Source organism: Orycteropus afer, unplaced genomic scaffold (genome assembly GCF_000298275.1).
Source record: "Orycteropus afer afer isolate SDZICR_OR568_19922 unplaced genomic scaffold, OryAfe1.0 scaffold00799, whole genome shotgun sequence".
NCBI classification, from domain to species: Eukaryota; Metazoa; Chordata; class Mammalia; order Tubulidentata; family Orycteropodidae; genus Orycteropus; species Orycteropus afer.
In genome coordinates, this window is record NW_006922386.1 from 474,397 (window position 1) to 490,671 (window position 16,275).

The 16,275-nt window shown below is 38.6% G+C and overlaps 1 protein-coding gene across 1 annotated transcript; it reads left to right on the forward strand.

Moving 5' to 3' along the window:
• Positions 1-11,405: 11,405 nt before the first annotated feature.
• On the forward strand, positions 11,406-14,970 carry LOC103211833 (olfactory receptor 4S2-like). Its single transcript, XM_007957815.2, has 2 exons — positions 11,406-12,316; positions 14,931-14,970. The coding sequence occupies exons 1-2, from the start codon at positions 11,406-11,408 to the stop codon at positions 14,968-14,970; spliced, it is 951 nt and encodes a 316-aa protein (XP_007956006.2).
• The last annotated feature ends 1,305 nt before the right edge of the window (positions 14,971-16,275 follow it).

Below are 16,275 nucleotides of genomic sequence, written 5' to 3' on the forward strand. Positions count from 1 at the left end.
AGTAGAGCATATAGAGTACAAATTTATCAAAACTTCTTGGTATCATCAAACATCTTAAGGGAATAGGCCACTGGGGTTGAGAGCTCAGGGCTACACCTTAGAGACATCAAAGGCCTTTGGCATAACAGAATACAAAAAAACATGTTGTACATCTGACTTTGCTGAACAGCAATTGGGTTCTAAATGCTTGTAAGCCACCCTCTAAGGTCCAATAATTGGATTCTTCCAGAACAAAGAAGAGGAAAGAAAATCAAAGATAGATAGAAAGAATAGTACAGGGGAATAATGGACCGCATGAACCTTAGCCTCTACAATCCTGAGATCAGAAAATCAACATGGTGCCCCGCTAACACTGCTGACCACTCTGATCAGTATCACAATAGAAGATGCTGGATAGAGTGGATGAAAATTGTGAAACAAATCTCAAAGTCACAACAAAAAGACCAGCTTACATGTCTGATAGAGACTTATAGAACCCCTGAGATTATGGCTGTTAATCACACTTCAAGCCTTAGTCAGGACTTATCTTGGGGATCAACTTTCAGCTAAACAATTGTCAGAAGTATAAGGTGAACACTGGCATCAGGGAGGTACGCATTTCCTAGAACAATCAACCCTGTGAGACAATAGAGGCAGTATCTGCCAAGGGATAAAGCTAAGAAGACAGTGATGGACAAAAAAGAGGGAGCAATGGAAAACGGAAACCCAGGGAGGAAGTAGGAAGACTGCTGTTATATTCCAGGGATTGCAATCAATGTCAGGAAACAAAATGTCTATGACTTGTTGAATGGACAACTAACTTGCTACCTAAACTTTCACCAGATTAAAAAAAAAAAAAAAGAAGAAGAAGAAGTTAAGGGTAAGCACTAGTGTCCCAAAATTGACATTTAATGCATGACGAGAGCCAAGTATTTTACAAAAATTGTAAATGTCATTGACAGAAATAAATTTTACCAAATCCCTGTGACCCTAGAAAACAACCATGATTAACTCTCCTCCCTCAACACACTTCATATTCTGGAAAGCTACAAAACAAATACCCTTTTCTACATATTACTTAAGTAAAACTCAAAAACAAACAAAATTCTAACTCCTGCCATTGAGTTGATTCGACTCATAGTGACCCCTTGTTAGGTTTCTGAGGAGATATCTCTATGGAAGTAGATTGCCCAATCAATCTTCCTTCCCAGGAGTGGCTGGTTGGTTTGAACCTCCAGCCTTCTGGTTGGCAGTCAAATGTCTTAAGCACTTCACCACCAGAGCTCCCAAGGAATACTCAAGGATGCCCTTTGTTTACTTATGCCAGGCTAGATGCAAAACTTCCATATTCACATTATTTCCTTCATAAATGATTAGCTGAACAGTTTATCTCACTGACCAATTGGAACAATGTTTGCCAACCAAACCATGGCTAAGCATCTCTCCTTCCCCCAGGTCCCTGAACTTTTGCCCATGCTCAACCTGAGCCAATACAGAGCTAATCATGCACAGTGTCTAAGGCACTTGACTGTTAACCAGAAGGCTGGTGGTTCAAACCCATCAGTCACTCTTTAGAAGGAAGGTTGGACAATCTACTTCTGTAGTGATACTGCCTCAGAAACCCAAGGAGGCACTCGACAGCACATAATGCAATTGTTGTTGTTAGGTACCAATGAGGTGTTTTTGACTCATGGTGACACCATGTGACCAAGTAGAACTGTGGCACAGGGTTTTCTTGGCTGTAATCTTTATGGGACGATATTACCAAGTCATCCATGGAGGTCCTATGCAGGTTACAACCTCCAACTGTTTGGGTAGCAGCCTAGCTGCTTAACTGTTTACAACCCCAGGGATCCTTTTACTTATCATTCCTGTTTCCATCAAGTCTATGCCAACTCACGGTGACCATAGAGGCCAGAGTGGAACTACCTTATAGGTTTTTCAAGGCTGTAATCTTCACGGTAGCAGACTACTGTTCAAATCCATCATCTCCCGTCAAGTGGCAGATGGATTTGAACCACTATTCGTTCAGTTAGCAGCCGAGTGCTTAATGAGTGCACCACCAGGGCTCCTTACCCACATCACATGTCCCTACAATTCTATTCATAATTATTTTTCCAAGAAACAGAATATGTTCATTAAAAGACTTGTATTGTGATTCTCATAGTAGCTTTGTGTCTAATACCAAAGTGTCCATCAGTAGAAAAATAATCCTCAGCAATAAAAACAAATGAACTATTGGCATTCACAACAGTATTAATGGCTCACAAAAATATTTGCTAAATGAAATAAGGCAGATATGAAAGAGTAAATACTTCGTGCTTCCATTTGTATTAAGTTAAGAGACAGTAAAACTAATAAACAATGGAAAAAAAGCAGAGCAGTAGTTGCCTCTGAGGTTTGAGGGCATAAGGACTATCCAGAAATCAACATAAGAAAGTCTGCGTTAAAGGAAATTTCTTAATCTAGATAGGTATATGACTTACACCATTACTCTCATTTGTAAATGTTATTGAATTTTTCTATGATTTTCATAGTAAAATGTTGGGAAAAAAAATTTAAACACCCAATAATATCAGTCATTTTTTTTTTTTTTAATGGCAACACCCTATTCAATCAAATATATTTAACCAAGCAATATTAAAATTTTGTCCTTGTCATACCTCTCCACTCTTGGACCTGACAACTCTCTGATAATTTACATTGGATGACCAAGTTATACCTTTCTCTTTCTCCTGCCTGAAACTTGGGATCTGCTAGGGCAGAAAGCTGGACCCTACCCGTGTGAAACAATTAGATGTCGTGCTCCCAGCAAAGAGCAGGGCCACTTCCTAGCTGTTATGGACTGTGTAACCACGGAGGCTTGTTGCCTAAATCCCAGACAAAGATAATAGAAAAAGTAGAGATAAATCAATGTGATAGTTGGAGTTGTGTGCCATCTTGACTGGACCAAAATTCTGTGTGGTTTAACAGTTGTAATGTGGGTTATTCCCATGATGGGATCAGATGTATATGTTTTGAGCAGCTGATCAGTTGGAAGGGAGTTTCCTTAGGGGTGTGGTCTGCTTGCAGTGTATTTATGGACATCCTGGGAAAAAAGACACTCTTCTGTGGATCAGGACCTTATTGTGCTGCCTACAATTGTCCATGAGCAAACAATCCACCATTCAGCCTGGAGATCTTGGATTCATCGTTTGTTGGCGTCATCAGCCTGTACACTGCCTGCCAACCTTGAGCTCGTCAGCTCCTGCAGCTACATGAGTCAGAAAAGTTCTCCAGCTTGACGTTTGATCCAAGAACTTGGGACTTGACAGCTTCTATAAGTGTGTGAGCCATTTTCCTAAGATAAATTTTTCTTTCTCTATATGTATATATAAGTTTTACTGGTTTTGCTTCTCTAGAGAACACAGCCTAACACATTTGGTACCAAGAGTGTGGTGCTACTCTGACAGATACCTATAATGTGGAAATAGGAGTGGAGTGCCTCCTTGATCCAAAAACCCTGGCAGAGAGGCCACATCATATGGTGTGAGAGATAGCAGGAGCAGAGCTTAGAGAGCATCAGGAGAGATGGCAGTAGCAGAGCCCAGAGACTGGCATTAAACAGCAACAGGCTTACCAGCTCATGGAGGAAAAAGCTGGGTGCCATTGCACAGGTGGCTTCCTGGTGAAGGGGGTTGCTTTCAGGCCTTAACTGGTGGAAAAGACTGGCATAAAATGGAGTAGCAGGTTTGCCAGCCCATGGAGCAAGAAAGATGAGTGTTTTTGGGCAGAAGGATTTCTGCCAGAGTGGTTGCCTTTGACATTAATCAGCAGAAGCAGAGAGACCAAGGAAATAGGAAACAGAACTGCCTCAGCCTCAAAGGGTAGAACCATGGCCTCTGGGTGTGGAACCACCATCTACCCCTAGGTTTCAAAGAGTTAGAGCTACACCAACTAGTTCTGGAGTATGGGGCTGCTGGCTCAAGTGGGCCAGGGGGATGGGGCCATAGTCTCTGCACAGAGAGAGGACAGGCCTACCATGCCCAAGAGGGAGAGGAACAGGGCCCTCCAGACCAAGAGGGGTAGGTTGCCACCCAGGAACTAGGGGATTACAGGAACCCAGTGAAGGAGATCTGTACAGATACCATCCACTGAAGATATGCACAGATGCCAAGTTGACAAGGAGTGGAATTGTGGTGGCTACATTTGTGTGTCAACTTGTCTGGACCTGGTTGAGTGACTGGGCAGCTGGATGTAGTATTTCTCATGATGAGACTGGTAATCAACTCCATGGTGGAATTGGTGAGCTTCTGAGTAGCTGCTTTTGGATATGTGTTCTGCTTCCTGTATATAAGAAACAGCTTTGCAAATGGTGTCCACCTATGGCAAACTTGAACAATGCATGTAGCTGAGTCACTGTTCAGCAGCCTGCCATGCTCAGCTGACCTTGGAACTGTCAATGGACTTGAATTAATGGCTTGCCATGTGCTTTGATAATGTTGGGTCTATGCCATTTTATTTGTCAGCCTTGGGCTTGTTAGGCTCAGCAGCTCGTAGATGCCTGAGTGAAGAGATGCCTATAGCTTCAGTGAGCCAGGAGGAAGAGGCAGAGCTGAAGCCCAAGGTCAGGGGGCTTTCACACAGCCTCTAGAGTCTAGCACTTGGAACTTGGACTTGGAGCCTCCTGAACTGTAAGAGAATAAACTCCTGTTTGTTAAGGCCATCCCATTTGGGGTATAATCTTGTCAGAGTGGCACTAGGGAACCAGAATAATCAGATTGTAAATTTAAAAGAAATATAAAAAAGAATTTATTTAAAGGGAAAGCTCTACCAAAGAGAACAAGTAAGACAACTAATGTGGGCTCATGTTTTAAAGTCTCAATAAGCCACATGAGGTTATTAAAAATAAAATAAAGATAGGCAGGATCGTGTTAATGATTCTGAGACAGTTGGGGCACTTGAACTATTGCCTTTGTAGGAAATATCTTTTCCATGTTTCTTCTGTTGCTTAAGTTTGACTAATCCTTTGATTCAACTCTGGTATTATTTTCTCCAAGAGTAATCTATTTTAGGTTTCTAATTTTTCATTACATGCAGCACATGAAATGGAAAACTGTGGGAGCATCTTCCCCATTGTACTGTAAATTACACATGGTTAAAACAAAACAAAAGAGTAGTTATTTTTGAATCAACTACAATTCCTGACAAGTCCATGTATGTCGGAGTAGAACCGTGCTCGCCAGTGTTCTGAATGGCTGATTGTTCAGAAATAGATCACCATGTCTTTCCTTGAGGCACCTATGAGTACAGCTGAACCTCCATATTTCTGGTTAGCAGCCAAAAATGTGCATCACCTGGTGACTCCTACAAGCAGTTCTGGTGGTGCAGTGGGTTAGACATTTGGCTGCTAACTAGAAGGTCGCAGGTTCAAACCCAGCAGCTGCTCCATGGAAGAAAGATGGAGTAGTCTGTTGCTGTAAATATTCACAGCGTCAGAAACCCAATTGACTGTCTATGAGTTGGAATTGACTCCATGGCACTGAGTTTGTTTTTTTCAGTTTTGAGAGATTCCTGCAAAACCCACTGTCATAAAGTTGATTTCAACTCATCCTACAAAAAGCTAGTGATTATTAAATCATTAGAGGTTTTTTTTTTTTTTTTTTTTTTTGGTGAGGAAATACTTAAACAAGTCATATCACATAGTACTCAAAGGATAAATTAAAGTGACAAGAAAGTCACTTGAAAATACTTTGAGAAATTCTACAACTTCAAGAACTCAGTATTTTCACAGTAAGATTATATATATATAGTAGTTGTTACCTATGACAGGAAGAAGTAGAAAAGTCAAGAAATTTGGATTTAGCCAGATGTGAGTTCAAATCTTCCCAACGTTATTACCTAGTTATTTGAACAAGGAAAATCACATATCACTAAGTTTCACATTGCTAACAAATTAACTTCAAATAGTGACACTTTTTAAAGGTATAGTAGTAAACTAGATAATATGCCAAATTTCAATTGTTGTTCTATATATACTTTTTGTTCTAAGGCACTTGACTGCTAACCAGAAGACTGGTGGTTCAAACCCACCAGCCACTCCTTGGAAGGAAGATAGGGCAATCTACTTCCATAGTGATACTGCCTCAGAAACCCAAGGAGGGGTCGCTATGAGTCAGGTCTGACTCGACAGCACATAACAACAACAACAACAACCAAAAATAAAGGGAAAAAATGTAAACTATAAATATTTTTCTTCTTCTTAGACTACCAGTTATTAATTAATTTATATATTTAGTGTCCAGAAAAATATTTAAGATTATATAAAATTTATATCCACAGATAATTTGGGAAACTGAACTTATGTTATTTAAATAAACACACGTATGTATATGTTATTTAAAATATACATACATATGTTTTTTCCAAGTATAAGTGAACAAAGTTGTTGTTTTTATGTGCCGTCGAGTCGGACCCAACTCATAGCGACCCCTCCTTGGGTTCCTGAGGTGGTATCACTACAGAAGTAGATTGCACAATCTTCCTTCCAAGGAGTGGCTGGTGGGTTGAACAAAGTTTGTACACTGTATATGTTTATTAAAGGAATAGAAGAATCTAATATAATGGCAGAAGAGTAAGTTGAGCCACTTCTGAGTCTTCAAGGCCATACTGGGCACCTTGAACTCTGTGGTTGAGAATGAACTGTAATCATTGTAAGTCAAAATATGAATGTGGTGGTTATGTTTTTGTGTCAAGTTGCCTGGGCCTGGTTGAGTGGCTGGGCAGCTGGTGGTAGTTATTCCCCATTATGAGACTGGCAATCAACTCCATGGTGGGATTTACCACAAGCAGCTGAGTAGTTGCCTTTGGGATGTAGTCTGCTTCCTGTATATAAGGAGAAGCCTTGGGAATAGGCTCTAGACTATGGCACACTTGGACCCTGCATGTAGCCATGTCATTACTCAGCAGCCTGCTATGCTCTGCTGACATTGGGACTTAAAGTGGACTTAAGTTAATGGCCTGCCATGTAGTCTGGTAACATCAGGACTGTGCCTTTTTACTTGTCAACCTTGGGGCTTCCAGCCTTAGCAGCCAGCAGCTGTCTGACTGAAGAAATGCCTCTAGCTTCAGTGGGCTAGGAGCAGGAGGCAGAGCTGGACCCCAAGATTGAGGGGCTTTCACTCAGCCCCTAGAGTCTAACACTTTGAACTTGGACTTCTAGCCTCCCAAACTGTAAGAGAATAAACTCTTGTTTGTTAAGGCCATTCCATTTGTGTTATATTTCTGCCAGAGTGGCACTAGGTACCCAGAACAGTGAATTACTTAACAATTCTTATTTTGTTCCCATGTCTCTTCATATAATGAATAAATGATTGTTGTTATTGTGATAGTGATACATAAAAAAATAGAATCTGATAACATAAAATAATAATGAGGACTCCATGTATTAGCTACACAATGTTTCAATGCAAAGCAGTATACATATTTTTACATGCATTAAATTCTCAGTCTCCTCAAATTTCATATGGAATATTTCCCAAAATTTTTCAGCACCTTAATCATGCAGCTAGTTTAGTAAGGGAGTTAAAACACTTAGAAATGCAAGATAAAATTAAGAAACAGAAGTCCAGACAATGAAAACAAGAAAAAGCCTTAAAAACATCTTACATTATGTGAACAGCATGGTGCACAGAATGTTGTTGTTGTTGTTATGTGCCGTCGAGTCGGACCCGACTCATAGCGACCCCTCCTTGTGTTTCCAAGGCAGTATCACTACGGAAGTAGATTGCCCCATCTTCCTTCCGAGGAGTGGTTGGTGGGTTTGAACCGCCAGCCTTCTGGTTAGCAATCAAGTGCCTTAGCCACTATGCTACCAGAGCTCCCACAGAATGTTAGAATCAGCAAATATTTGTGGAATACATGAGTAATGACTGAGGACTGTGTATTGTTGGAAAATTGAGGCTTGGTTTCTTTACAGGTGAAGGGTTGTATCTAAATTTACACCATCCATTGATTCATACATTTGTACATTGACATGAAAATGTAAAGAAGTTAACAGAGTGTTTAAGATCAAATATATCATAGTCTTTAGCATCACATGAATATAATAAATACTCAAGCATTACCAAGAGTGATATTTCTTAATTTTAAAATCAATTTTCCTCCCTTCTCTGAAATACAGACTATGGAGGAAGACCATGGGGAAAGGTATTCCCAGAAGTCATTTACATTTTGCATCATTCTCTTGAAATAGGCCCTATGACAAGCAGTGAAAAGAGCATTTCTTGCAAAACTCCTTTGTCATGGCAGATTGCTCTCACTCCAGGAAGTAAGAGACAGAACCAGGACCAACAAAGACAGACTTCTATCACCCATCAAGTGTTTGTAGTGAGGCTCTGTCACTACTTTTTCACAGAGGAGTTTCTAAGGCAGCCTTCTTTGTTTTCTCAGCTATTCCCAAATTATCTGAAGAAGAGAGCAAAATAAAGCAGAACACTAGCTTAGGAAAATACTGGTGAGTGTTTCTTTTCCTTTTTTTTTCTTCTTAACCAATCTATCTTCATTGAAGTGTGGTGGGAAATAACAATTCAATCAAATTTCTCTATGTGGAGCATATTTAATATATTTTCAACACACTGTCCTCATAAGTAAGGGGTGAATGATACTTTTAAGATGATATCATAATAAAGTGTATCTATTCATGACTATGACATAGGGCAGCATGAATATGAAAAGAAATAGCCAATCAAAGTTTTATTATTTCAAAGGGAAATGAGACATTATCATGTCTAAATGCACAGAAAGAGGAGGGATAAATGTTTTCATATGGATATTGATCCAAAGATGAAGTAGGACTCCTCTAGGACTTTGGGCAATGGCTACAGAATTCAGATCTTATAAAAAGGCACAGTGTTTGCTGCATAAGATGCAAGTAACACAACTCACAATTCTTGAAAACTGCTATGATTTGAACTCCCTTAAATCAAGCTTTCTCAGGGAGAACAGTAAATATAATTATTTTCCAATCAATAGGAAATATCAAAGAGCCTTCATGCAGAAGCAGGGGACGTACTCAATCCCTGAATCTGAATTTGATGATGATGATTATCATTATTTTGTATTGCAAAGAGAAGGCATAGCTGTAATGACTACTCCTACCACTTTAATTTGTACTTAGAAGGACACAACTCCATAGTTTCTTAAAAGTGGACATGCCAGTTACAAAATTTCTACAAAGGAATAACTGTGAGTACAGACTTCAGTAAGAGCTGTAGGCATTAAACTTAACAGAGATCTTGAAGAGATGGGCCTCCTTCAGGTAGAGGAAGTTCCTATTGATTAGCTAAGATGTGTAAACTCACCCTATGTTGCAGATAGATCAATCATTTACATCTATGGCTTGATTTGATAAAACCGTGTCATATTTCTCCCTTCTTGCAGTAACACTGCAGTGACCCTCTCCAGGGCATGGAGATGTATCATTCTAATTCAGTACCATTCTCTTCCTTTAATTACTTTTGAATTCTCCTTCAGTAAGGAGATCTTCCACTGATATTTAATTCTTCCGTGTTAGTGAGAATACTTCTCATCTCTGCACACATTTTGGGAAAACTAATATAAGTCATTATGAAGGTTGATGGCTTAGAAGAATGAGTGAAGGACAGGTGATACTAAAGAGCAAGATTCTCCCTCCCCCAAGTCCCACACCTTAGTCAACAGACAAGTGATTGAAACACCAATGAAAATAAAACCTGAGAGATTCCCAGATACTCGAAGTTGAAGATGAAAAATTATTTGAGATTTCACTTCACTTCCTTACACATCAAATAGCTCTTGCTTTGCTCCCAGTAGGTTTCTTTTATTGGTCTTTTCTTCTCTTATTTCTCCCTCCCTACTGACAGAATGATTAAATTCATGATAGAAATAACTCTTAGAATGATAGACAGGATAATGAAATTGGAGCTACCTCTTTTCACAAATAGAGAAGTAGAACTCTATGACATTAAATGATTTACCCAAAGTTGCACTACCATGTAGTTTGAACCCACACGGCACATGAGAAGTCTATGAGTTGAAAATCAACTCCATGGCACCTAACAACAGCAACAACAGCACCATTATTAAACTGTCAAATAGTATAGTTTTGCTCTTCTTTGTACTAGTCCACATCACATCCTGACTGTAAAGTACTTCAGGTCAAGTAGGAGAACATGTACAAACACAGGCACAGGAAGATCCTAGTTTCATAAGTAGGAGAACCTGCTGAGGTCATCCTGTCCCTACTACCAGAGTTCAATATGCTATATAAGCATGACCATATTCAGAAAGGCAATTGTAGACTTAGGTCTTCATTTCTGTGTCAAAAAAAGGTGAACTTCTCCTGGTGTAAAAATGTTACTATACCCCAAACAATGACCAATAAATTGCCATACACTTGATTCTAACTTATGGTGGCCACTAGCACATCATAGTATAACTATACTCCATAGGACATTTTTGTTTTGGTTTGGTTTGATTTGATTTATTTTGTTGTTGTTGTTGTTGTGAATGTGCACAGCAAAATATAGATTAATTCAACTGTTTCTATTTGTACAACTTGGTGGCATTGATTGCATTTGACGAGTTATGCAGCCATTCTCACCTTCTTTTTCTGATTTGTTCCTCATTAATTAACATAAATTCATTGCTCCCTAAGATTCCTGTCTAATCTTTTAACTAGCTGTTTTCAACTTGTTCCTATAGTTCTTGAAAGAACATTATTCTTGAGGCACGAATTTTTTCCTAGTTAAGGGTTTTCAATAGCTGATTTTTTTGAAAGTAGATTGCTAGGCATTTCATTCAAGGTAGTTCTTAGTCCACTTGAATCTCCAACATATTATTTGGCAGCTGAGCATGTTAACTGTTCTCATAGCCCAAGGACTCTAAACACAGAAATTATTTCAAAATCAGGCCAACGGCTTACACAAAATAAGAACTAAGCAATTTTCTTTAAGCAAATAAATAAATCTTTAAAAAATAGTTAAAATAAAGGAAATCTTGGCCTGATGACTATTTATGGGATTTGCTTGATCTTTCTGGACTTTGTTTCCTTCTCTGGAGTAAATAAATTGACTGTTGTGTGAAGGTTGATGGTCAAAATATATACACTTCAATATCTCTGACTATGTGTGCCAAACAATTGTAAGTACCTATTTTGCATGATCAACTACTGTGGTTATACATTTTTATATAAACTAGAAATGATAGGAGCTCTGGTGGCGTAGTGTCTACACCATTTGACCGCTAACCAGAAGGCTGTCAGTTCAAACCCACCAGCCACACTTTGGAAGGAAGACTAGGCAATCTACTTCCATGGAGATACTTCCTAGAAATAATACTGTTGATGGACCTTTTTATTTTTTCAGGCAATGTAATTGTCTTGGGAACTTAGCCTCCTGGAAAATTCCATGGGAAAAATAAACAACGTAACTATATTCATTTTAAGGGGACTGTCTCAGAACCCAAAAGTGGAAGAAGTTTGTTTTGTGCTGTTTTCTTTCTTCTACATGGCTATACTTCTGGGAAATCTTCTCATCATGCTTACAGTGTACATGGGCAACCTTCTCAAGTCTCCTATGTATTTCTTTCTCAACTATTTGTCTTTTGTGGACATCTGTTACTCCTCAGTTACAGCTCCGAAAATGATTGTTGACCTATTAGCCAAGAAAAAAACTATCTCCTATGTGGGGTGTGTGTTGCAACTCTTTGGGGTACATTTCTTTGCTTGTACTGAGATTTTTCTTCTTGTTGTAATGGCCTATGATAGGTATGTGGCCATCTGTAAACCCCTACACTACATGACCATCATGGATCAGGACAGATGCAATAAAATAATGCTGGGGACCTGGGTAGGTGGGTTCATGCACTCTATTATCCAACTGTCTTTGGTGCTTCAGCTACCCTTTTGTGGACCCAATGTGATTGATCACTACTTTTGTGATGTCCACCCTATGCTGAAACTGGCCTGCGCAGACACATATACTGCTGGTGTTGTTGACACAGCCAATAGTGGAACTATCTCTCTGGGGAGCTTCATTATCTTGTTAATCTCTTACACTGTCATCCTTGTGTCCCTGAGAAATCATTCAGCAGAAGGCAGGCGCAAAGCTCTCTCCACTTGTGGTTCCCATATTACTGTTGTCGTCATCTTTTTTGGTCCCTGCATTTTCACGTATGTGCGCCCTAATACTACTTTTCCTGGGGACAAGTTTGTAGCTGTATTTTATACCATTATTGCCTCCATGTTAAATCCCCTTATTTATACACTGAGAAATGCAGAAGTGAAAAATGCAATGAAGAAAATTTGGTGTAAGAAGATTTTCTGGGAGGCTAGGTGGTTTAGTGTCTAAGGCACTTGACCACTAGCCAGAAGTTTGGTGGTTCAAACCCACTAGTCACTCCTTGGGAGGAAGGTTAAGCAATCTATTTCTGTAGTGATACTGCCTTGGAAATCCAAGGAGGGGTGGCTATGAGTCTGGTCCCACTCGAAAGCAGTGTTTTTGTGTCGTTTTGTTGTTATTTAGTGGTTAGAACTGTGATTGGTACATATTTAGTGTTCAATATCATATATTATATGAATAACAAGAGTACAAGATAAGTAGCCAGGATGTAAGCTAAAGTATATTTATATAAGTCTTCTCAAAACACAGATAGTTTAAAAACTAAACATCTAACACTTTAAATGGTTGGAAAATGTGTGCAAATTTAAAACAGAGATAAAACACAAGCTTAAAAGACAAATAAATATTCTCAACTTGTCTTTCAATAAGACTCATTTTCTTTGCCCAAACAAAAAGGATATCATACAAGATGATTGCCTTTCAAGTATATTATATTGTATTAGACTCTAAATATGCCACTGTTAACTGACAATAAGATAAATCTACAATCTGTAAACACAGTCCCTGTTAATGTGAAATGACTAACACAAAACAATTTATGTGTTTCTTCCATATTTAACAAATCAAAATTGCTGGATACTGGTTCCTTGGCTTAACTAATTAGATTTTTATCCAGGAATTCCAGGCAAACCTATTCCAGCCTAAATAAACAAATAAATAAATCTTGCTCTTATGAACTGATAATCTGCTTTACTTTGGGATGGAAACTTTTTTTTTTTTTTTAAAGATGAAGGTATCACTGATTACCTTTCTGGTATTATTTTGCTTCCTTTTCCAAAATTATGATTATCTGGTCAGTGTGTATATTATGTATATTCCCTATGCTTCTTTGTGCTTGCAGTGTGTGTATGTGTGTGTGTGCATATGTATAAACATTTACTACATTAAGGAATCTATATGTATATGGTGGGGAGCTCTGCTAGCATAGTGGCTAAGGCACTTGACTGCTAACCAGAAGGCTGGTGGTTCAAACCCACCAGCCACTCCTCAGAAGGAAGATGAGGCAATCTACTTCCGTAGTGATACTGCCTTGGAAATCCAAGGAGGGGTTGCTATGAGTCAGGTCCAACTCGACGGCACATAACAACAACATGTATGTGGTGTTGTGGTTGTTTTTGTTAGGTGCCATCAAGTCAGCTCCAACTCATGGTGACCCAATACAACAGAAAGAAACACCACCAGCTCGTGTACTATCCTCACAATCCTTGTCCTACTTGAACTCATCGTTGCAGCCACTGTGTCAATCCATCTTGCTCAGGGTATTACCCCTTTCAGGTAGTGCTTAAAAATCCTTGCTGATGTTGAGGCAATCACAGAAGTAAAGAGAGGAAAGATCAAAGAGCAGCAAGACATCTGAGTTAGAAGTCATCATCAAGAAACCTTTGACCTGGGATCATGTAAATCTATGGTTATTGTTCCAGATTGCACATATACTCACTGGGTCTCTGTAGAAATCCACTTAGTACATTTTTAAATGAAGACTAGCTGAGTTCTTCTCAAGCTTGGTTGATTACTGGAATCACCTTGAGAACAGGTAACTACAGGGAGGAAGTTGGAGAAGGAATGTTAAATTTGGTCATTGTGACCAGTGTGACAAACCAAAATGGGTACAAACTATTGACTGTACAATGACTCTGCTTTGTAAAATTTGACATCTCTCACCCCCACAAAAAAGTAAAAAACTACATCTAGGTTCTAGATGATCTTTGTTTCTTACTCAAGTGAAAGAAAAATTTATCACCCAATTTTGTACATTTAATTTCAAGAACAGGACACATTTTTCCCCATACATTTTAAAGGCAAACCAAATATAAACTCTTTGGCCTATGTGGTTCATACTTCTTAATTGGGAAGAAAGGAACACTTTAAGGAACAATCTTCCCCAAGTTCTTATATTTTGCATCATTCATGCTAAATACTCCTCCAGTGAAGGCAAAAGAGAAACATTCCACAGTCAAAAATGGTCCATGTTGGTTGATGTCAGAGCATGTGGCATGAAACTGTAGCCAACTTGATTGCCTTCTAGGAGAGAGGTGAGAACCTAAACATCTTTGTGACATCAAAAAGACACTAGCTGCAGAGTATTCAGAATTTTAGAAGCCCTTTTTACTTTCCTAATAAGTAAATGGTTTCCAAATTACCTGTGAAGAAAAGAGACCAACTGTGCATTCTAAGCTCTGCATAGAAACTGGTAACATCTTCACTGGAGAATAAACCAAAAAAAAAAAAAAAAAATCACTATCATCAAGCCAATTCCAACTCTTAGAGATCCCCATTGGGTTTCCAAAGTGTAAATTTTTAAGGAAGTAGATTGCTCCATCTTCCTTCTCTGGAGTGGCTGTTGGATTTGAACTGCCAACCTTCTGGTTAGCAGTCAAATGCCTTAAGCACTAGGCCACCAGAGAATAGCACAATTGTACTTGGTATTTGGAAAAAAACAATCTGTTCAGTCACCACCTTCTACATGTAACACAGGGCATTTGCAGAAGGACAGGAAGTTTAAGGACTTTTCTAGTAGTGATTTACAATCTAAAATGAGAAGGTGGAAATAAAATATGTGTATGAGAGTTGAGCCCTACAAGGTAAATGCTTTTGATAGATGGGGATGAGGGAGAAAAGGAAATCAAAATCATCTGTTTGAGGTTTCCAGAAACACTTCATGGAGGTGTTTATTTTGCTGTGGGAAGAATAGGCTACAGACTTCATATCTCCTCAATCAACCAAGTATAGACTCATATGGGACATTATAAGATTGTATCTCTAGAAAATACTACTTCAACCTTTCACTAATTCAAGAAACATTCACTGAGCACCTACTTCTTTTCTATGCAGAAACTGAGTAGCAAGCAGACAAATATACCTTTCTTATGTTGCTTAGTTTGAATGTGTCATTCATATGATGTGCCCTTCTAATGTATAGTATTTATGTGAAGGGAACTCAACGTGTTATGATATTGAGATAGTCCATTTCATTGTATCACTAGCTTATCTTTGAAACTTTTCATCTTTTAGAATCAAGGTCTTCCTTTCTTCATGGACTGATATTCTAAGCTAGTTCTTTCTTGTGTTATTAAGATGACTAGAGGATCTTTTACAGGATTTTTAAAATTTAGTATTACAATGGGCCTTGAGATACTCAGATACCTAAATAGGTGTGGTTGATATGGAAAATTAGCAACACAATCCCGAAATTCTAAAAGTGAGAAAAGTAAAATAATTCATATTATAAAGATGAAATAACAATAAACTGGAATAACTGGCATTTTCTGTGAAAAGTAGGAACTTATTTAAAATCAAGTTATGGTAGGAAATTATTTTACTCTATGACAGTTTATGCTTTGAAATTACCATAGACATTGAGAAAGTTGCCCACAAACCTTGTCTCGTGTTAGTGAGGGTAACAAGACTCCCCAACTGCAATAGAAAGCTGCTAGTTGAGATGTGGCAATAAAGAGGTTGTCTAGATTCCCAAGAGAATTGCCAACAGAATTTTGGCAATACCAACAATGGGCCAAAAAGATTAATAACAGAAGCTTGTCTGTGTCAGCCATGGGTTATGTCATGAATGCAGTATTCATCCATTTCAGTGCTATAAATATAACACATCTTTATAATTACCAGATCCATTTTGTTTTAATGCTGCTTTTAATTCTTTAGTCAGACAAAACTAAACAATGATGTCTTCTTGTCAAAGATTATTAAAAAACATAAATGTAACAAAATATTACTATTTCCCTGCATTCTTCCTCTTCTTACTTTTAGGGATGTTAAGTTTAGTGTCTGTTAGTGGTACATCGGGAGCTCTGGTAGCATAGTGGCTAAGGCACTTGACTGCTAGCCAGAAGGCTGTTCAAACCCACCAGCCACTCCTTGGAAG

Excerpts from the sequence above, each read along its gene's own strand:
- LOC103211833 (XM_007957815.2), top strand. The coding sequence starts at position 11,406 with ATGGGAAAAATAAACAACGTAACTATATTCATTTTAAGGGGACTGTCT. Across the intron at positions 12,317-14,930 it reads AAAATTTGGTGTAAGAAGAT|AAATGAGAAGGTGGAAATAA; the intron begins TTTCTGGGAGGC and ends ATTTACAATCTA.